Below are 21,042 nucleotides of genomic sequence, written 5' to 3'. Positions count from 1 at the left end.
GATCGACGGCCGCTCCCGCGTGGACGCTTCAAGGCCATCCGCTCGCCACTCCGTGAGCAGGATTTGCAGGAGGGAGAAGCTGAAAGCCGGAGGGGGTGATCGGGGCCAAGCATCGGGCTAAAACGCAGAGTTGATCGACGGTGCACGGCCAATCGGGATCCAACACGGGTGGGAAAATCGGCGGACGAAAGTTTAGCCGACGCCAACCTCAGGACACCTGGACTAGCTCGGCGCTGCCGGAAAAGCTGGCGCGCTTGGGCATCGGGTCGTGCGCGGAAAGCGGCGAGGTGGAGCTGGGAGCAGAGGACGAGGCAGAGGAGGACGAGGAGGAGGAGGCGGCGGCGAGGAAGAGGCGCGCCGAGCCCTCAAACTCCATCTGGCAGCTGCGCCGGGCAAGCCGCTGCTTCTCAAGGAGTGTCTCCTCGTGCCAGCTTCGGCGCGATCCGCGGCCGTCCAACGCCTGCAAGTGGGGGGAGAGGACAACAGGACACGCGGTGTTGAGGTACAGATGTCACGGTTTGACCATGGCTATGGTTAAGCGTTCGTGTTAGGGGTTACGGTTTAAGTTCAAGTAACTACGAATTTAATTTAAGGCCCTTTGCAGAGGTCGCAAACGGGTTTTGATTCCTTACCCGTACCCGGCCGCACCAGGGTCCCAATCGGGTACCCGTACCCGTACCCTACCCGATACCCGGCTACCCGTACCCGGCCGCACCAGGGTCCCAATCGGGTACCCTTACCCGTACCCGATACCCGGCTACCCGTACCCGGCCGGGAATCGGGTAGGTACGGGTACCCGATTGCGACCTCTGGGATGAAGCCATGTTGCAGGCGCGGGTGGGTTGATTCTAGAAACTTGAATTGTGAGAAGAGACAAGACGTTGGGAAATGAGTGACAAACGGTTACTTACCAGTGACTCACGGCCTACCCGTACCCGGCCGCACCAGGGTCGCAAACGGGTACCCGTACCCGCCTGGGTACGGGTAGCCGGGTATTGGGTAGGGTACGGGTATCGGGTACCCGATTGCGACCTCTGGCCTTTTGTCAAGCCACTGTCCCGATGCTGTGTGTGAAAATCAAGGTTTTTAACCAAGCTTCATCACGCTCGTCAGTGCAGGTTTTGTGAACTTGGGACCCAGGCCCAATTTAGGTATCTTTTCCCATGGCCGAGAATCGAACTCGGGTTGCTGGGTGCTTAGACCAGTGCACTAACCACTGGGCAAACACTCCCCCGTCATTTGGGTGTGACCTGCTAATATCGTTTAACCCACAGAAGAGGCCTCACAAAATCTCCCAGTGAGGTTTTCCCGACCCCTTACCGAGGAAACCTGAGCGGAGAGAACCCACGCATACAAGGGGATGACACTCAAGAGTCAACACAGTTCAGCAGCCGACTAGCTGCATTTCTCCTGACAGGAATCTCTCTCTTTCCTAACGGTAGGTGTGCGACACAAACGAATCTCTGTTCCATCCACCAACACCAGCCTCCCAAAACAATGAACTAAGAGTGATCCTGGCCACCGTGCCCAGCACAATGATTGGAGTGCACAGGCGGTCGACAACACGTGCCAGTATGGTTAAAACCAGATCAGGTTCACGGTTGAAAGTCAGTCACAAGCAGAAGAGAGGAGTCTGTACGTGAACTATCGGTGGTGCGCAAGTTATATTATGCAGGAGGTCGTCGGTTCGATCCCGACCCTGACGCCTGTATATTTGGAGTTTGCATGTTCTCCCTGTGGTCGCGTGGATTTTTCTCCAGGTCCTCCAGTTTGTACCTCCACATTTATAATCAGCATCACGCGTTTAGCGTATTTGGCTGCTATAAATTTCCACATGATAGTAAGCCGCGTCGTTGAGCTATCATTTGTGGCCAGGTTGCGTCTGACAAATAGGTATTATATAGCTCAGTGGGCCTTATCTAGTAAAATAAAAATAATTAGAATATTGAAGGCTATGGTTGTGGTCAGAGTGAGGAATCGGAATGCGGTCAACACTGTTCTTTACAAAGGCTACGCGCTAACACACAAGCGCACCTTGTCCCTCCGGCGGAGCTCCACTTTGGGATCCCACGGCCCAGTCAGCGAGGGCACGGACGGCGCGTGGGCCCACAGGCCGAGCTGGCGGTAGTAGTAGCGGTGTTGCAGCAAATGCTGGTGGAGGCACGGCTGTCCGTGCGCGCCGGACGTGATGCCCAGCAACAGCCCCGTGGCGAGGTAGTCCTCCACGCTGCAGCTCCTCTGGATCGGAGCGCTCGGCAAACGTGGCTCCGCGGAGTCTCGCGTTCGCTCATTCGCTTCCACCCGCTTGCCCGCGTGTGCGCCCGCTTGCCTCTTCACACCACGCGCCCGTCGGCGTCTCCGTGCCCATCGGTGGCTGCGTGCTCACGCGCGTGTCCGCGCTGGGCTCGGCGCTCTCTGTCCTCTCGAGTGGCGAATCCGGGTTCTCCATGACTGGCGAGAAATGCTTCGTCGTTGGCTGCTTTCGCTTCTGCGGCTGCGCAAACGTCGAGGGGGTCACGGGCAAGTGGATGTCGAGGCAGAGGGCCGCCGCCGCCGCCGCTGCTGCTGGCTCCCCCTCCCCGCCCCACTCGCGTCGTGAGCACAGAGCGGCGCCGTCGCCTGCAGCGTCCGCGTCGCCCCCCCGCGCCGTCGCCGTCGAGGCGCCCGCTGTGCCGGGCCGCTGACCGAGCTGCCCTGACCAAGTCGACGTCGACGCTGCTGACCGCGGTTCTTGGTTCGACTTCTGCTGATGCTGCTGCTGCTGTTGGCAAGGCAACGGGCTTTGCCCGCTGTGCGGCAGCTGCGTCTGGAGCGACGTTTGCTGCCGCAGCTGCCCGTGGAGTTTCTGTTGCTGCTGCTGCTGGTGCAGTTGTAGGTAATGCTGAAATTGTGTTCTGTGCAATGTGTGTGAGGAATGTTGCTGTTGCTCCTGCTGTTGATGGACTTGCTGCTGCTGGTGCTGTTGCTGCTGCTGGTGCTGCTGCTGCTGCTGTTGCTGCTGCTGGACGTGGAGGTTTGTGCCCAGCTCACGCTCGTACTCCAGCAGCTGCCCCAGGAAGTTGAAGTTGGGTGAAATCGATGGGCGCTTCTCCTTTACAAACCTACACACATACACACAGAGCACCGAGCGTCAGCTCCTGTCGACGTGTGACGCGCCGAGAATCTTCCTCCCTGCGCTAAACTGAACTTAACAGGACAGCGAGTTTGCTGCTGGAAGGCGCTCGAGATATACACTGAATGGAGAGGGCGGATGTTTACACGGACATTTATTCGTCTAAATCGGCTCGAGCCTTGCCGTACATCACGTGCCTTGTGTGTAGCCACTTCTAATCTGAATCCCTCCCCTCTCCCCTGTGAAGACACGCTGCTCCGGACAGCGTCGAGGCCCTTGCCCAGCCTCGTCTTCCCTATCCCCATCTCTCCTGACCCACCACTCCTGTTTTTGTCCGTTCCTCATCCGTAATTTTTCCTCTTATTTCCCTGTCACTCTCTCGGCATGAATTCATGTACTTGTACAATTTGTACTGATACACTTTTTTTAATTTGTATTTAGTAACTTGTTTATCTTTTCTCTACTTTGCACTCCTACCGTGTTTGTTGGTATAACCTTCTGACCCCGTGCCCCTAATGGACATCCGTGAAAAATACCTTCATGGCTTGTCGGATTCTTCCAGTCTAAAACAAAGATTCTGATTCTATATTCCCTTTCCTGTTCCTCGTTCTTTTTCCATGCAAAGGTACACAGTTGCTTGTTTATAACCATACATAAATGTCTGGTGCCCGCTGAAATGTGTTGCTAGTGCCGTTAACCACCGCCTGAGCCTGCCAACCACGTACCACGCTCTTCCCCCCATAACATGCTCAACAGCCCCAATCTCATTTTACCCAAGACAAAATGCCGCGATACATTTCACGGAGCGAACAAACCAAAAATCGACGCCTGCATAAAAGTAACGCTTTGGGCAGAGTTGAACGGCCGTCTCTTACAAAAACTCACCAGCCAGGGAAGTCACAATACCCACCTAATTTCCCTCCATGTCTTCAACCCACGCGACGCTCGTCATCAACGAGTACGAGCGTGGGCGAGTGAGCCAGCCATCAGGTGAGTAATAAACGGATTGGTGAGCGAGTGGAGGGGGGTACGTGGGGGAGGCGGTGAGGGCGGGAGGGGGGCGGAGCGAGCGGGGTGAGTCGGCAGGACCTGTAGGCGTCGTCCGATGAGAGGCGCTTGCAGCGCATGACGTACGCGATCGCAACGGTGGCCGAGCGCGATATCCCGGCGAGGCAGTGGACCAGCACGCGGCTCCCGCGCTCACGCACGCCCTCTAAGAGCGCAAAGCGGGTCGTGTGGTGGGGGGAGGGAGGGGCAGCCAGGCACGCACACGCAGACACACACGAATATATATTTTAAGCGATTTGTTTACGTTTCATATACTTTGCGCTCCCAGCGTGTTTTCGTATTGTTTGTTGCTGTAACGCTCTGAGCCCGTGCCCCTACTGGAAGTCTGCGGATAAAAAAGAGCTTCTCGCTCGTTGGATTCCTCCAGTACTAATAAATATTTGCCGATTCGGATTCTGACATCGACTAGGATTGAGGCTGTGCGTGCGCGTGTCACCGCTGAAAAGCACCGGGCAGTCGGGACCTCCAGAACTCATGTGAGCACTCGCACTTTGCATCGGCCATGACATTTAAAGTAAATTTAAACTATTTTTTATCTTACCAGGTTTTCAGTTTCATTTCAGTTTCATTTATTTGGTATAGCCCTGTGAGCCATTCGGCTCTCTTGAATCGGGTGCAACCGCAACAAACAAAAAACAAAAACATGAACAAGGAAACATCTTAAAGTGACTATGCGCAAAAAGAAAAATCCAGGAAAAAACTGCAAAGTCTTCCAGAAAAAAAGCACCGTACACCAACGCTGTGTGCAAAAATCCCAGTGGGATGCAAGTCAAACAACAACAACAACAACCACACTCCGTACTACAACAAACAAACATGGCCAAACCAATTTTTTTTCGAAATCACCAAAATAAAGCCATAAAAGCAATGTAACAGTGATCATAGGAACTGTGACCAAAATTTCACAATAAACGACATAAACAACATGTACCAGGTAAGGCCCACGGAGCTATATAGCTCTTTTTCAGAAGCGACCTGGCCAGAATGATAGCCCAACCGTGTGGCTTATCACATAGAAATGTATAGCAGCGACATTAATTCTAAATGTGGAGGGGAAAACTGGAGGACCCGGAGAGAAAAACCACGCGAGGAGAGAGAGAGACATGCAAACTCCATATATACAGCAGGCGTCAGGGCCGGGATCGAAACCACAACCTCCTGTATACCAGGCAAGGTAGTTAACATCTCCTAGCCACCGTGATGATGACAAGAGTGAGAGAGAGAGACGCAAACTCCAAATATACAGCAGGCGTCAGGGCCGGGATCGAAACCACAACCTCCTGTATAACAGGCGAGGGAGTTAACATCTCGCCACTGTGCCGCATGAGATATGCCATCCAGCCGAGCCGCACTAAGGGTCATGATTTTTTTTTATTAGTGGGGGGGGCGAGATGTGGGTCACGTGCTCACCGATGAAGTTTGCCGTGCAATCGAGCCAGGGCAGGATCTTCTCGCAGTAGCTGTCGTGCACCGGCACGCGCAGGAAGTTCCCCTCGGGGATGAAGTCCGGTCGCGGGCAGCCGACGCTCGCGTTCAGCACGTGTGTAATGCCGCTCTGCAGCATCACCTCCTGCGGTGAGCATGCGGGGGGGGGGGGGGGTTGCACACAAAGACAAGGATTCATACTCTTAGGTTTTTTCGGTAAAGTCACGTAGGTAAAAAAAATAATAATAAAATAAAATTGGTTTTGGAAGCCAACATCGGCCGTAATCCCTGTGGAGGTTCTTCACTTGACCCCTCTTCTAGCCCCGCCCACCTCCCCTTCTAGACCCGCCCCTTCCCTTCTAGCCCCGACCACCTCCCTTCTAGCCCGCCACCTCCCTTCTAGCCCGCCCACTTCCCTTCTAGCCCCGCCACCTCCCTTCTAGCCCCGCCCACTTCCCTTCTAGCCCCGCCCACCTTCCCTTCTAGCCCCGCCCACCTTCCCTTCTAGCCCCGCCCACCTTCCCTTCTAGCCCCGCCCACCTTCCCTTCTAGCCCCGCCACCTTCCCTTCTAGCCCCGCCACCTTCCCTTCTAGCCCCGCCACACCTCCCTTCTAGCCCCGCCCACCTCCCTTCTAGCCCCGCCCACCTTCCCTTCTAGCCCCGCCCACCTTCCCTTCTACCCCGACCACCTCCTCTTCTACCCCGCCCACCTTCCCTTCTGCCCCGACACACCTCCCCTTCTAGCCCCGCCCACCTTCCCTTCTAGCCCCGCCCACCTTCCTCTTCTAGCCCCGCCCACCGTCCCTTCTAGCCCCGACCACCTTCCCTCTTCTAAGCCCCGCCCACCTTCCCTTCTAGCCCCGACCACCTCCCCTTCTAGCCCCGCCCACCTTCCCTTCTAGCCCCGCCCACGTCCTCTTCTAGCCCCCGCCCACCTCCCTTCTAGCCCCGCCCACTTCCCTTCTAGCCCCGCCCACTTCCTCTTCATAGCCCGCCCACCTTCCCTTCTAGCCCCGCCCACCTCCCCTTCTAGCCCCGCCACTTCCCTTCTAGCCCCGACCACCTTCCCTTCTAGCCCCGCCCACCTTCCCTTCTAGCCCCGCCCACTTCCCCTTCTATCTAGCCCGCCCACCTTCCCGTCTAGCCCCGCCACCTTCCCTTCTAGCCCCGCCCACTTCCCTTCTAGCCCCCCCCACCTTCCCTTCTAGCCCCGCCCACTCCCCTTCTAGCCCCGCCCCCCCCCTTCTAGCCCCGCCCACTTCCCCTTCTAGCCCCGCCCACCTTCCCCTTCTAGCCCCGCCCACCTTCCCTTCTAGCCCCGCCCACCTCCCTTCTAGCCCCGCCCACTTCCCTTCTAGCCCCGCCCACTTCCCTTCTAGCCCCGCCCACCTTCCCTTCTAGCCCCGCCCACCTTCCCTTCTAGCCCCGCCCACCTTCCTTCTAGCCCCGCCCACCTTCCCTTCTAGCCCCGCCCACCTTCCTTCTAGCCCCGCCCACCTTCCCTTCTAGCCCCGCCCACCTTCCCTTCTAGCCCCGCCCACCTTCCCTTCTAGCCCCGCCCACCTTCCCTTCTAGCCCCGCCCACCTTCCCCTTCTAGCCCCGCCCACCTTCCCTTCTAGCCCCGCCCACCTTCCTTCTAGCCCCGCCCACCTTCCCTTCTAGCCCCGCCCACCTTCCCTTCTAGCCCCGCCCACCTTCCCTTCTAGCCCCGCCCACCTTCCCTTCTAGCCCCGCCCACCTTCCCTTCTAGCCCCGCCCACCTCCCTTCTAGCCCCGCCCACCTTCCCTTCTAGCCCCGCCCACCTTCCCTTCTAGCCCCGCCCACCTTCCCTTCTAGCCCCGCCCACCTTCCCCTTCTAGCCCCGCCCACCTTCCCCTTCTAGCCCCGCCCCCTTCCCCTTCTAGCCCCGCCCCCTTCCCTTCTAGCCCCGCCCCCCTCCCCTTCTAGCCCCGCCCACCTTCCCTTCTAGCCCCGCCCCCTTCCCCTTCTAGCCCCGCCCCCTTCCCTTCTAGCCCCGCCCACCTTCCCCTTCTAGCCCCGCCCACCTTCCCTTCTAGCCCCGCCCCTTCCCTTCTAGCCCCGCCCACCTTCCCCTTCTAGCCCCGCCCACCTTCCCCCTAGCCCCGCCCACCTTCCCTTCTAGCCCCGCCCACCTCCCCTTCTAGCCCCGCCCACCTTCCCCTTCTAGCCCCGCCCACCTTCCCTTCTAGCCCCGCCCACCTTCCCCTTCTAGCCCCGCCCACCTCCCCTTCTAGCCCCGCCCACCTCCCCTTCTAGCCCCGCCCACCTTCCCTTCTAGCCCCGCCCACTTCCCCTTCTAGCCCCGCCCACCTTCCCTTCTAGCCCCGCCCACCTTCCCTTCTAGCCCCGCCCACCTTCCCTTCTAGCCCCGCCCACCTTCCCCTTCTAGCCCCGCCCACCTCCCTTCTAGCCCCGCCCACCTTCCCTTCTAGCCCCGCCCACCTCCCCTTCTAGCCCCCCCCCTCCCCTTCTAGCCCCGCCCACCTCCCCTTCTAGCCCCGCCCACTTCCCTTTAGCCCCGCCCCCTCCCCTTCTAGCCCCGCCCGCCTTCCCTTCTAGCCCCGCCCACTTCCCTTCTAGCCCCGCCCCCTCCCCTTCTAGCCCCGCCCCCTCCCCTTCTAGCCCGCCCCCCTCCCCTTCTAGCCCCGCCCCCCTCCCTTCTAGCCCCGCCCCCTTCCCTTCTAGCCCCGCCCACTTCCCTTCTAGCCCCGCCCACTTCCCTTCTAGCCCCGCCCACCTTCCCCTTCTAGCCCCGCCCACCTCCTACCCTTCTAGCCCCGCCCCCTCTCCCCTCTAGCCCCGCCCACCTTCCCTTCTAGCCCCGCCCATCTTCCCCTCTAGCCCCGCCCACCTTCCATTCTAGCCCCGCCCACCTTCCCTTCTAGCCCCGCCCACTTCCCCCTTCTAGCCCGCCCACCTCCCCCTTCTAGCCCCGCCCACTTCCCCCTTCTAGCCCCGCCCACCTCCCCTTCTAGCCCCGCCCACTTCCCCTTCTAGCCCCGCCCACTTCCCCCTTCTAGCCCGCCCACTTCCCCCTTCTAGCCCCGCCCACCTCCCCTTCTAGCCCCGCCCCACCTCCCTTTCTAGCCCCGCCCACCTCCCCTTCTAGCCCCGCCCACCCTCCCCCTTCTAGCCCCGCCCACCTCCCCTTCTAGCCCCGCCCACCTTCCCTTCTAGCCCCGCCCACTTCCCCCTTCTAGCCCCGCCCACCTCCCCTTCTAGCCCCGCCCACTTCCCCCTTCTAGCCCCGCCCACCTTCCCTTCTAGCCCCGCCCACTTCCCCCTTCTAGCCCCGCCCCACTTCCCCCTTCTAGCCCCGCCCACTTCCCCCTTCTAGCCCCGCCCACCTTCCCTTCTAGCCCCGCCCCACCCCCCCTTCTAGCCCCGCCCACCTTCCCTTCTAGCCCCACCCTCCCAGTCCCTGACTGACACATGTAGATAAGCTCCTCCCCCCTCCCCTTAACCAGTATATAAGATCTTGTCTCTTGGATTTCTCTTCACTTAATACAGTAAATTTAGCTGCGACGGTCCCACCTGAAGACGAAGACTTGTGTTGCCTCCGAAACGTCGTGGTTTAATTTAGTTCTTTTCATAAATTTTTATTTTATTATTATTATGTTACCTACGTGACTTTACCGAAAAAACCTAAGAGTATAAAGACAAAGATCCCCTCCTGTATAGCCTTTATAAGACCGTTGGGGCCAAGTGCTGCTGTTTGCGAGCACTTGTTAAGACCGGCACGCCACACGAAGGCATGTGGATGGCCAGCACCACGCACAGCTGACATTGTCTCCACTATGCTGACGTTGGTACACCGCACAAGGTGCTCGTTTAAGGCTGAGTCGATCTGGGGGAGGCCCAACATCGGTTCAGATATTCGTCAATGGTGTCGGCCGTGGGCGGGAATTTAACTCGGGTGGCCGGGTTCGTAGTGACCACTTTCCTTTGTGTGAATACCAAGGCACGCACAAATACATACGCCTCTGTGTACACTCTCAGGTTTGGAGAAATAAGACGCAGCGTAACTCTTATTGTCAACAATTGGGCCACGGTGGTGTGATGTTAACTACACTCTTAGGTTTTTTCGGTAAAGTCACGTAGGTAAAAAATAAAATTTAAAGTTAATAAAAGTAATAATGGAAATAAAATAATAAAAATGTGATTTATTATTTTATTTTATTTCCATTATTACTTTTATTAACTTTTTATTTTATTTTTTACCTACGTGACTTTACCGAAAAAACCTAAGAGTATGAATCCTTGCAGTCACGAAAGCTTCGAATCTATAATTGATGTTAACTACTTCGCCCAGGATGCGGGAGGTCGGGGGTTCGATCCCGACCCCCCGACTCCTCTATATTCGGAGCTTGCATGTTCTCCCTGTGGTCTCGAGGATTTCTTCTCCAGGTCCTCCGGTTTTTCCTCTGCCTTTAAAAACATGCATTGAGATGATTGAGATTATTTTGGCGCTATAAATGTCCAAATGATGGCCTACTTTGTTGAGCTATCATTTGTGGCCAGGTCGCTTCTGAAAATAAGTTGATACCTCAGTGGGGCATTGCCTGGTAGGATGGGGATGGTTTCGTTTGAGTTGCGTTTGGGTGATATGTTTGCTTATCTCGTACTTTGCACTACTACCGTGTTTTGGCACTCTTCGTTGTTGTAACGTTCTTACAAGGTGCCCCTACTGAACATCTGTGAATAAGTAAACCCGTAAAAACAAAGTTTTTCACTCTAAATCCTTTATATGCGTGGCGGCTAGAGTCCTCTCGTCCTCTGGCTTGAGATGGCTGCCACCTATGGGTCAGATGATTGTCTGCCAGTATTAAGCAATTGGTAATTAAATATTTAATTTGTTTTCCCTAAACAGTGTAAAATTTTGGGAAAAAAATTTCACGAACATTAATTGTCTCGCACAACGAGTCTGTGTGCAAAATGTCAGCTCGATTGGATCACGGGAAGTGGGTTAAAAAACGACCGAAAGATTTGCACGGTCCTAAGCAAGCAAGCAAGCACGAAAGCAGGCAAGCAAGCAAGCAAGCGAACTTAATATAAAGGATTTAAAAATAGCTTCATAGCTCATCGGATTCCTGCACTATAAATAAATATTCTGATTATGTATGGCGAGGATACAGGAAAGTGGATGAGTTTACTAACATGCGGGCATTCCCGACCAACACTTCGATTCGTATTTAATTTAATGTGTCATGTCGCGTAAGTAATATGTGTGCCGTAAAGCCTACTCCACCCAACACAGCCAATGACCAAATATGTCAGGATATCGCCAACACCAAGGCAGCATTCCTAATCAAGGTGCTCCAGAGGTCTGTCTCGTTTACATTCATGAGTGAGGTTTTCAGCCACTTGCCTTGTTGAGGACGTCACGCTGAGAGCCGAGGTAGAGGTAGGGCAAGATGCAGGTCGGACCAGTGTCGCGAAGGTGCAACGAAGGGCTGGACACGGGCTGCGCAAGAGGTGGCGTGCGAGTGTCCACGCGGCTAGCGTTCTCACACAGCTGCGGGAACAGCAGCTGAAATGCAGCAAATCCACCTGCACACATGCAGCGCACACACAAAGACAAAGATCCCCCCCCCGTATAGCCTTAACAGACTGTTGGGGCAAGTGCTGCTAGCAAGCAGTACCTATGAAGGCCGGAACGGTACACGAGGCGGGTGGGGTGGCGAACACCACGCCCGGCCGCCTTTGTCTCCCTTGTGGCGATGTTTCAACACTGCACTGGGTACTCATTTGAGGCTGAGTCGACCTAGGGGAGGCCCAGGACCGGTTCAGATATTTGTTACTGGTGTTGGCCGTGAGCAGGAATCGAACTTGAGTCGCCGGGTTCGTAGCGCAGCGCGCTAACCGCTACACCACCACTCCCCATACACACAGATACACACACAAAATTCTGCTTTCAACAACGCAAAAAATTCGGCGATTTCTTGCTCCAAAATAATTTGAGGTAGTGCTAATCCCCACCCTTATTGCAGCCTTGAGTCCATTATAGATAATCTTAATTCCTATGGTGGAGGCAGGCAATCCACAGGATAACCACTGTTGACTTGCCCACGTGGACATGACTGCCACCTTGTGGGCGATTCCAGGCCTCCCATTCATGGCGCTTGTCTGCCAAGCAAACGAACCCACAGCGAGATAATTACCCAACAGCCACCCGCAAAGTTAGCGGAAATTACCCGCAAATCACCAAACTGTGAGAACACAAAGCAATCATCGGCCCCTGGGGCGAAGCGACTGCAGACTGAGCCTGTGAAGCACAGCCAGGACCGGACTGGCCAGAGGGCAGCAGTCCATAGGGACAATGCCCGGTGGGCCGGTCCATTCAGGGGCCGGTTGGCCGGTCTAATGTGCACGCTTCGTTGCTTATTTACGCTCTCAGTGAGCGTTCAGTCCCCATATTCGGCAGCCACACAGATTCTTCCTTACCGGCCCCCATTTGTGTTTTTTGGACCCGGCTCCAAATGGCCCAACGAAATCGCACGACAACGTCACGCCAGCACGTCGCCACGTTGCAAATCGAGTTACTCCACAGACTGCCTTGCTCTTTTAGGATGAGGGGATTCTCACCATTGAGGAGGTAGACGTCGGAGAACGTCCGACGGAGCTTCCCCAGCAGCACGGACACGAAGCCGTGGGGCGGCAGCGATGCAGCGGACGGCGAGCGCTGGTCGTACACCACCACCACGACGCGCCCACCGGCCTCCACCTGCGTGACCACAAACACCGCTCGGCCAACGCTGCACACTCCGCACACTCTGCACACTCTACACATCCACCAAGATGCGGCTCTTTGGCTGACCCCTTACAGCTCTTTTGCTGCCCCCTTGCGGGAAGCCATTTAAAAAGCGTTTCAACTTCATTCAGTTTTTAAATCCTTTATATTAAGTTCGCTTGCTTGCTTGCTTAGGACCGTGCAAATCTTTCGGTCGTTTTTTTAACCCACTTCCCGTGATCCAATCGAGCTGACATTTTGCACACAGACTCGTTGTGCGTGACAATGCATTTTCGTGAAAAAAAATTCCAAAATTTTACACTGTTTAGGGAAAAGAAAATTAAATATTTAATTACCAATTGTTTAATGCTGCCAGACAATCATCTGACCCATAGGTGGCAGCCATCTCAAGCCAGAGGACGAGAGGACTCTAGCCGCCCCGATGCCACGCATATAAAGGATTTATAGTGAAAAACTTTGTTTTTACGGGTTTACTTGTTACACTTTCAAGCAGGGCACGGCAACCTCTCGGCTCCAGAGCCGCATGCGGCTCATTAAGGACCGCTTCGTGACGTTATTTATTAAGCAGCACACCGTCTCGTAATCACCACTTGCATTGCGGCTCTTGAAATATTGAGGTTTTGTTTGACCAAATTCTAAAAAAGTAGTCTCCTTGTTACTTTGGTTGCCGACCCCCTACACTCAGAGGAGACAGAGCGACCGTGCATCCGTAGGCGCGAAGAGTTCTTCAACACAAGGGGAGCACGAAAGCTCCGTCAGCGCACCTGAGACCCGCTCGTTGCCGCGTGCTGCACGAGCTCCAACACGGACACCTTGTCCTGCTGCAGCCGCCGCTGCACCAGCTTGGAGCAGCACACGTTGAGCGCCGACGCCACGTGGCAGCTGTTGAACTCGGCGAAAGTTCGCCCGTCGATCACGAGCAGGGTTGGCACGCTATTTGCGCGATTGGCAACACGTTCGGCATGACCATCGGCAACGTCAGCGGGACTATTAACGCCGTCAGCTGCAGGATCGTCGCCGCCGCCGCCGCCGCCACCGGCATCGCCGAAAACACCAAAAAAATCAACCCCGCTATTGTTGACGTCGGCAATGTCGTCGTTGCCGGCGCCGCCAACGTCGCCGCATTCGCAAGCGCCGCCGCCCCCGCCGCCACAACCGCGGCCGCTTGAGTCCACCACCTTGCCACCAAGAACCGCCCTCTCCAGCATGGACGCGAGCATCTCCACGCTCATCCCCCGCACGCCCTCCCCCGACATCGCTGTCGCTCCTCTCTCTCTCTCGTCGCAGCGAACGTTTCCCTTGATGTCACCGCTTCGATTGCAGTTAACGATTGCACATTAGGCTGCTGCTGCTGCTGCTGTTAATGGGGTCAATGCCGTCGACGGTAACTGATGTTTTTGGGGCTGAAAGTACTGCTGCCGTTTGCGATGCCGGTCCGACTTGTTGATGCTGACGATGATGATGATGAATGCTGCTGCAATTGCTGATATCGCTGCCGTTACAGTTCTGCTGTTGCATTGGCGGCGGATGGTGCTGTTGCTGCCACTACTGTTGCATTCACCGCTGCTGAGGCTGCAGCGACACTGCCGAAGATGCAATTGTCAATGTTGACGATGCTGCTGCTGCTGTTGTCAGTGATGTTGTTGGTATTGCTGCTAATTGCTGTTACTGTTAACGCTGCAACCAATGTTGCTGCTGCTCGTGTTCTGTTGTGGGTTGCTATTGATTATTATATTTAAATGGAATATGTCCATTGAAGAGGCTGATACATCGTAAATGCAATTTAACTAATTTGATGACATCTTGAGTTAAGATTCCATCAAATGAAGGAAATTGAAAAAGCTGCATCTGGAAAAATGTTTTTTTACACCAAGATATTTCAAATAAAATTCATATTTAATCAAAAGTATGTGCTGTTTAAAACAATTACATGTTGTATATGCATTTGTATACAAATGCCATTTAATTATTGCAATTATAAAATGTTAGACATCTTTATTAATGGTTTTTATTTAAAAAACTAAGTTATCCCTTATGTCTTCAACATTTTCGAATAGCGATTGTAGTTTTTGTTATTTAAAACATGTGCAATAGGCTGAACAGAAGAAAAAAAAACTCAGATGAGTCGCAAAAGGAATCTACAAACACTTTGATAAGGTGATAGATTTTTTTTTTGAAAAACCACAATTCACGCGAATGTCAAAGAGCGGGACTTTCAAGATGTTATATTTGAGGGGGAGAGAAGCGAAGATATCAAATCAACTAATAAAATGTTAATTTAGATTAATTATACACTTTTTCTTTTGAAGGTCGGTATTATTGACTGTGTTGAATGTTTAGTTAATTGTGCTTGTTCAGCGCTGCCAATGCAATAGCAGCGGCGGCAGCAACGCCAAATAATTTGTTAAATTTTCGGTTGCAAAATATTTGACGTTTGGGGAAAAACGTGAGATTGACAAGGTAACTTTCCTTCTTTTTTGGGTCGCAAACATCGTGTTGCTCAAGGTGGTGCACTGTGGAGACGCAACGGGAGACCGCTCCCGACGTCACTCCCACGAGCCGCTGTCCCTGGGGGTGGCCCCGTCTCCCCCCGTCACCGTGTCACCGTGTCACCGTGCCACCGGGCCCACCGCGTGCAACTCCGCTACGATCGCTGCTCCTCGTCCGCACATTCTGCAATGCGAGAACCGGTGGCAGATCGCTTCTGTCGGTCAAACATTCGCGCCGACCCGCAAACATTTTTTGTAAAGGATCCCAGCCTATCCTGATTTAAACGCAAGCACCATGCATTCATATTCTTAGGTTTTTTTCGGTAAAGTCACGTAGGTAAAAAAAATATTATAATAAATGAAAATAACTAAATTAAATCACGACGTTTCGGAAGCAACACAAGCCTCCGTCATCAGGTGTAACTGCTCCAGTAAAATTACTGTAGCGTGGTACAATTTTTACTGAAGCAGTTACACCTGATGATTATTATTATTTTTACCTACGTGACTTTACCAAAAAACCTAAGGGTATGAATCCTTGCAGTCACGAAAGCCTCAAATCTAGAACCATGCATTCATTCCATCCATTCGGCGGTGGCCGTTCTACTCGTACCAGAGGGATGATGCGCACAGCGGTGATAACAAGCCCGAGTCAACTCTGTTGCCGGATTTGAACCCCATTGCAAGACCAGAAGCCAGAGGTCGCAATTGGGTACCCGATACCCGTACCCTACCCGATACCCGGCTACCCGTACCCGGCCGGGTACGGGTACGGGTAAGCCGTGAGTAACTGGTGAGTCACCGTTTGTCACTCATTTCCCAACGTCTTGTCTCTTCTCACAATTCTAGTTCCTAGAATCAACCCACCCGCGCCTGCAACATGGCTTCATCCCAGAGGTCGCAATCGGTACCCGTAACCGTACCCTACACGATACCCGGCCGGGTACGGGTAGCCGGGTAGGGTACGGGTACGGGTACCCGTTTGCGACCCTGGTGCGGCCGGGTATGGGTACGGGTAAGGAATCAAAACCCGTTTGCGACCTCTGCCAGAAGCCCCTACACTTGTTTTGGCAATGGAGCTGCATCACTTCTCAGCACTGGCGGCAGGCCCCAAGCCAGTGGTGAAAAGTCAACATTTTCCGAGGGCCATTCTCTCTACACGTTGAAGAATGACCACCGCTGACTTCCCACACAAAGTGGTGCTCACTCCAATGACCCCAGAGGAATGATACCAAGCCAAGTCAACCTTCAGAGTATCATGCCAAACCTAAGGTGATTAGTTGAACACAGACCACAGCACATCATATATTTATTTAAAGACTCCTATAGTAAAGCTTCACAGAGGTAAAGTGATGCAATTGCTTGCTCCTGCCACTAACAGCGGAAAAGCCTTCGCTGGAGAAAGCTCTAGAGCCCCTCTAGACTGTAGTTGGCCTACTCTTCCATATCAGCCACACGTGTTGGCAGAGGTGGGAGTAACCGACACCAATCGACCAACTGTGCTGTAACCGTTTTTTACTGCTGGGTGTGGAGATGTTGGGGTATAATTTGTGTCTTATTTCAGGATGGGAATAACTATTACTATTTTCAATTTTTTATTTGACCAGGTAAGGTCCACCGAGCTTTTAGCTCTTTTTCAGAAGCGACCTGGCCATAAATGATAGCTCGAGAAAGTGGTTTATTATGTGGAAATTTATAGCAGCCAATTACTAATCTCAATGCATGTTTTTAAATGCGGAGGGAAAGCCCAGAGGACCCAGAGAAAAATCCTCGCAAACACAGCTAAACCTACACCCACAGTGGAACAGGAAGTGGACAAATCGCATGGAAATGCCGAGAGACATCGTCTGCAAATGACTCTAATTGGGATAGCTCAACGCAGTGGCATATCACGTGGGAATTTATAGCAGCCAAATACTCAAAGCGCACGTTTGTAAATGTGGAGGAAAACCCGGAGAAAAATCCACGCGACCAGGGGTAGAGAGAGAGACACGCAAACTACAAATATACAGCAGCAGCAGCAGGCGTCAGGGTCGGGATAGAACCCACTACCCCCTGTATACCAGGCGAGGTAGTTAATATCTCGCCACCGAGAACTGGAGGAACACCATGGATGTGAATCAAGGCAGGGACATGCTCCCAATTTTTTGATTAATTCACGAAATCCGAAAGTTAGGCCCAGACACGAAATTTAGGATGATACCAAAAAAAAGTTTAATTGATCCAAAAACCATCAGTTAATTTAATAACGGCGTCACTTTCGCGAATTTCCTGCCACAAGTGGTGTCAAGTGGCCTTGGGCGACGTCACTATTGTTGGCAAGAAGATATTTTTCATTACAATCTAACGGAAATAATGCGAACAAGACCCGAAATTGTATTTGAAAATTCAAAACATTGAAAACCGAAACTCAGTCGCACACGTACTGTGCTAACAAGACAGTGGCAAGCTTGCAGCATTGAACTCGCGTGTTCACCCCATCTGCGTCTGATCGGGTTCACGAATTCTGATGCCTGCCCTCGTCCTTAATTGCTCATCCCGGATGGGTTTTTAAATCCTTTATATTAAGTTCGCTTGCTTGCTTGCTTGCGTGCTTGCGTGCTTGTTTGCTTACGACCGTGCAAATCTTTCGGTCGTTTTTAACCCACTTCCCGTGATCCAATCGAGCTGACATTTTCCACACAAACTCGTTTTGCGTGACAATTAATTTTAGTGAAAAAAAATTCCAAAATGTTACACTGTTCAGGGAATTTTTTAAAATATTTAATTACCAATTGCTTAATGCTGGCAGACAATCATCTGACCCATAGGTGGCAGCCATCTCAAGCCAGAGGACGAGAGGACTCTAGCCGCCCGTTTCAAAGACCAATGTGGGCTGGGTTGTGGCCCATTGAACACGCATATAAAGGATTTATAGTGAAAAACTTTGTTTTTACGGGTTATTTTTTTTACGTTCCCTCTTCGCGTCAGGATAACCTTGCCGCCACGCGACCCCGATTTGACGGCTTGCGAGACGTAAGAATCGGCTTAGCCAACTTTTTTTTACAGCCACCAAGAGCCCCCAACCACGTTGTGTGTAGATGGCGAGATGTTGACTACCTCGCCTGGTACACAGGAGGTCACGGGGTTCGCTCCCGACCCTGACTGCTGCTGCTGTGTATTTGGAGTTTGAATTTTTCTCCGTGGTCGCTTGGATTTTTCTCCCGGGTCCTCAGGTTTCTCCTTCCACATTTAGAATCAACATCACAACGCGTTTAAGATTATTTGGCTGCCGCTAAACATTTTTTGCTGTTTTTTCCTGGATTTTTCTGTTTTCGCAGCCACTTTAAAATTCTAGATTTGAAGCTGTCGTGACTGCAAGGATTCATACTCTTAGGTTTTTTCGGTAAAGTCACGTAAGTAAAAATAAAGAAATAATAATAGAAATAAAATAACAAATCAGTGATTTATTTTATTTCTATTATTATTTCTATTATCTTTTATTTGTAAGATTTATTTTTAAGATGTTTCTTTTTCATATTTTAGTTTTTTGTTTGTTTGCGGTTGCACCCGATTCAAGATGCCGAATGGCTCACAGGGCTATACCAAATAAATGAAACTGAAAACTGAAATGAAACATGATAAGCCACTTCGTTGAGCTATTATTTGTGGCCAGGTCGCTTCTGAAAAATATCTGCACAGCTCAGAGGGCCTTGCCCGCGGGGTTTAAGCGACAACAACGCGGTTGGGACATGACCAGCGAAATATTTCTTTTTAAACAAAAGTTGCTCATTCCATAGCTGTCAACCCCTTATTAGTGCCCTACAGAGTCCCTTATAATCTCAACGTTCATCCTACAAAGTCCATCACCACAAGGTAGAAACACAAATAGACAGCTTGTATTGAAACGTCTGTACGTCGTCTGGACCTGAAAACGCAATGTCCCTGTTACAAGAATAAGGGGAATAACCCCTGTGAGGCATTCCCCACCATCGCCCTCGTTATCGATAATCGATAATCACGCGTCGACAGCACCCCCCCCCCATCGATCCGACTGCTCCTCCGTGCGATGAAGCCAAGGAGGATGATGAGGATGAGGATGGAGGAGGAGGCGGAGGATGAGGAGGATGAAGGAGGATGATGATGATGGAGGAGGAGGATGGAGGATTGAGGATGAGGATGATGGAGGATGAGGAGGATGATGTAGGAGGATGAGGAGGATGATGTAGGAGGGGGTTGGAGGATGATGATGATGATGGAGGATTATGATGATGATGGAGGAGGAGGTTGGAGGAGGATGATGATGATGGAGGAGGAGGTTGGAGGAGGATGATGATGATGGAGGAGGTTGGAGGAGGATGATGTAGGAGGGGGTTGGAGGATGATGATGATGGAGGAGTATGATGATGATGGAGGAGGAGGTTGGAGGAGGATGATGATGATGGAGGAGGAGGTTGGAGGAGGATGATGATGATGGAGGAGGAGGTTGGAGGAGGATGATGATGATGGAGGAGGAAGAGGAGGAGGAGGATGGAGGAGGATGATAGAGGAGGAGGATGATGGAGGATGATGATGATGAGGGAGGAGGAGGAGGATGAGGACGAGGAAGATGATGATGTGGGATGAGGGGGAGGATGATGATGATGTAGGAGGGGGTTGGAGGATGATGATGATGATGGACTGGATTATGATGATGATGGAGGAGGAGGTTGGAGGAGGATGATGATGATGGAGGAGGAGGTTGGAGGAGGATGATGTAGGAGGGGGTTGGAGGATGATGATGATGATGGAGGATTATGATGATGATGGAGGAGGAGGTTGGAGGAGGATGATGATGATGGAGGAGGAGGTTGGAGGAGGATGATGATGATGGAGGAGGTTGGAGGAGGATGATGTAGGAGGGGGTTGGAGGATGATGATGATGGAGGATTATGATGATGATGGAGGAGGAGGTTGGAGGAGGATGATGATGATGGAGGAGGAGGTTGGAGGAGGATGATGATGATGGAGGAGGAAGAGGAGGAGGATGGAGGAGGATGATAGAGGAGGAGGATGATGGAGGATGATGATGATGAGGGAGGAGGAGGAGGATGAGGACGAGGAAGATGATGATGTGGGATGAGGGGGAGGATGATGAGGGGGGGGGGACAACAGCCGAGCTGAGTGAGACGAGAAGATAAAAAGGCGACACGGACGTAACCGAACTCGCGACGCGAATAATCGATCTCTTATCGTTAAGCCCCAATCGATTAGAATCGATCGCGGTGGTGGTGGGTGGTGGGTGGGGGCGGTGATCGACATCTCCTCACCTCTGGAGTAAAACATCGATTTGAAAAAAAAAAAAGTTTCGTGAAGAAATCAAAAGTTTCTAAAGAAGTCGACGATCGTTCCGGCAAACGTGTGACGGCTGTGGGCAGGGTCTGTGGGGTCCGCGGGAGAGGATTTTGACGTCGGACACGAAGCGGACTTATTTTCGCGAGCACCGCGGAACGATGGCGGTGGCCGCGCAAGTACACGGGCACACTCGGGAGGTGAAGCGGCCGCGCCCCCCGGGGGGTGGAGGGGGGGGGACAATCACCGCGCATTTATTTGGTGACGTCACCCTCGGTGACGCACTTCGGTCGCCATCTTGCGTAGGGAGGAAAGAGGGTGGGGGTAGAAGTGTGGGGGGGGGGGGGGCCCCAGAAAAAAAATCTAAATTTGAAAACTAATTTCCTGACTAAAATATAAAAAAAATTCACTAACACATGGGATGGATTTTTTTAATTTATTTTTTTACAATAATGTCTAATAGTGTATTGTATTACATTGCTATGTTTTAACTTTTTTTTGACACTTTTTTGATTCATTGTATGTAATGGCAGAGATTAGGGATTGATAAAGTACAACCGTAACTACAATCATATGAACATAAATCTATGCATTCATTTATATGAAGACAAGTCCAGATATTGTGGCCAAGGTTTAGCAAATTGTTGTTTTTATTTACATAGCATTGCGAAAAAAAATTATAGCAATGTATTGGGGGGGGGGGGGCATTTTGAGGATATTTGAATATTGGGGGGAATGTGACCCCCCCCCCCCCCCAACATAAAAATTATAATTACGGCCTTGATAAGGACTATTATTTGGATCTTTCGTTGAAGCCACGTAGTTAGGAATAAGGATTGGGTTTAACCTTTGTAGCAATAAAA

The 21,042-nt window shown here is 52.5% G+C and overlaps 1 protein-coding gene across 1 annotated transcript; it reads right to left on the bottom strand.

The window, feature by feature from the left end:
* Nucleotides 1-208: 208 nt before the first annotated feature.
* On the bottom strand, nucleotides 209-20,361 carry LOC133341745 (uncharacterized). Its single transcript, XM_061550418.1, has 10 exons — nucleotides 20,158-20,361; nucleotides 13,145-15,053; nucleotides 12,215-12,353; nucleotides 10,998-11,179; nucleotides 5,591-5,750; nucleotides 4,202-4,325; nucleotides 2,330-3,101; nucleotides 2,035-2,238; nucleotides 1,321-1,329; nucleotides 209-460 (listed from the first exon to the last, which is right to left on the bottom strand). The coding sequence occupies exons 2-10, from the start codon at nucleotides 13,634-13,636 to the stop codon at nucleotides 209-211; spliced, it is 2,334 nt and encodes a 777-aa protein (XP_061406402.1). The 5' UTR covers nucleotides 13,637-15,053; nucleotides 20,158-20,361.
* Nucleotides 20,362-21,042: the final 681 nt, after the last annotated feature.

Source organism: Lethenteron reissneri, chromosome 2, assembly GCF_015708825.2.
Source record: "Lethenteron reissneri isolate LAM-NWPU_2019-01 chromosome 2, ASM1570882v1, whole genome shotgun sequence".
In the NCBI taxonomy this organism is placed as follows: domain Eukaryota; kingdom Metazoa; phylum Chordata; class Hyperoartia; order Petromyzontiformes; family Petromyzontidae; genus Lethenteron; species Lethenteron reissneri.
Note: the sequence above shows the minus strand (reverse complement) of the source record. Positions and strands in the feature narration are given on the sequence as shown.

What these genes read in the sequence shown, in the direction of transcription:
- LOC133341745 (XM_061550418.1), bottom strand. Translation starts at nt 13,636, where the DNA reads ATGTCGGGGGAGGGCGTGCGGGGGATGAGCGTGGAGATGCTCGCGTCC. An exon ending in TTGCACGGCAAACTTCATCG is followed by an intron (nt 4,326 to 5,590) that starts GTGAGCACGTGA and finishes TTGCGCTCTTAG; the next exon opens with AGGGCGTGCGTGAGCGCGGG. An exon ending in TCATCGGACGACGCCTACAG is followed by an intron (nt 3,102 to 4,201) that starts GTCCTGCCGACT and finishes GTATGTGTGTAG; the next exon opens with GTTTGTAAAGGAGAAGCGCC.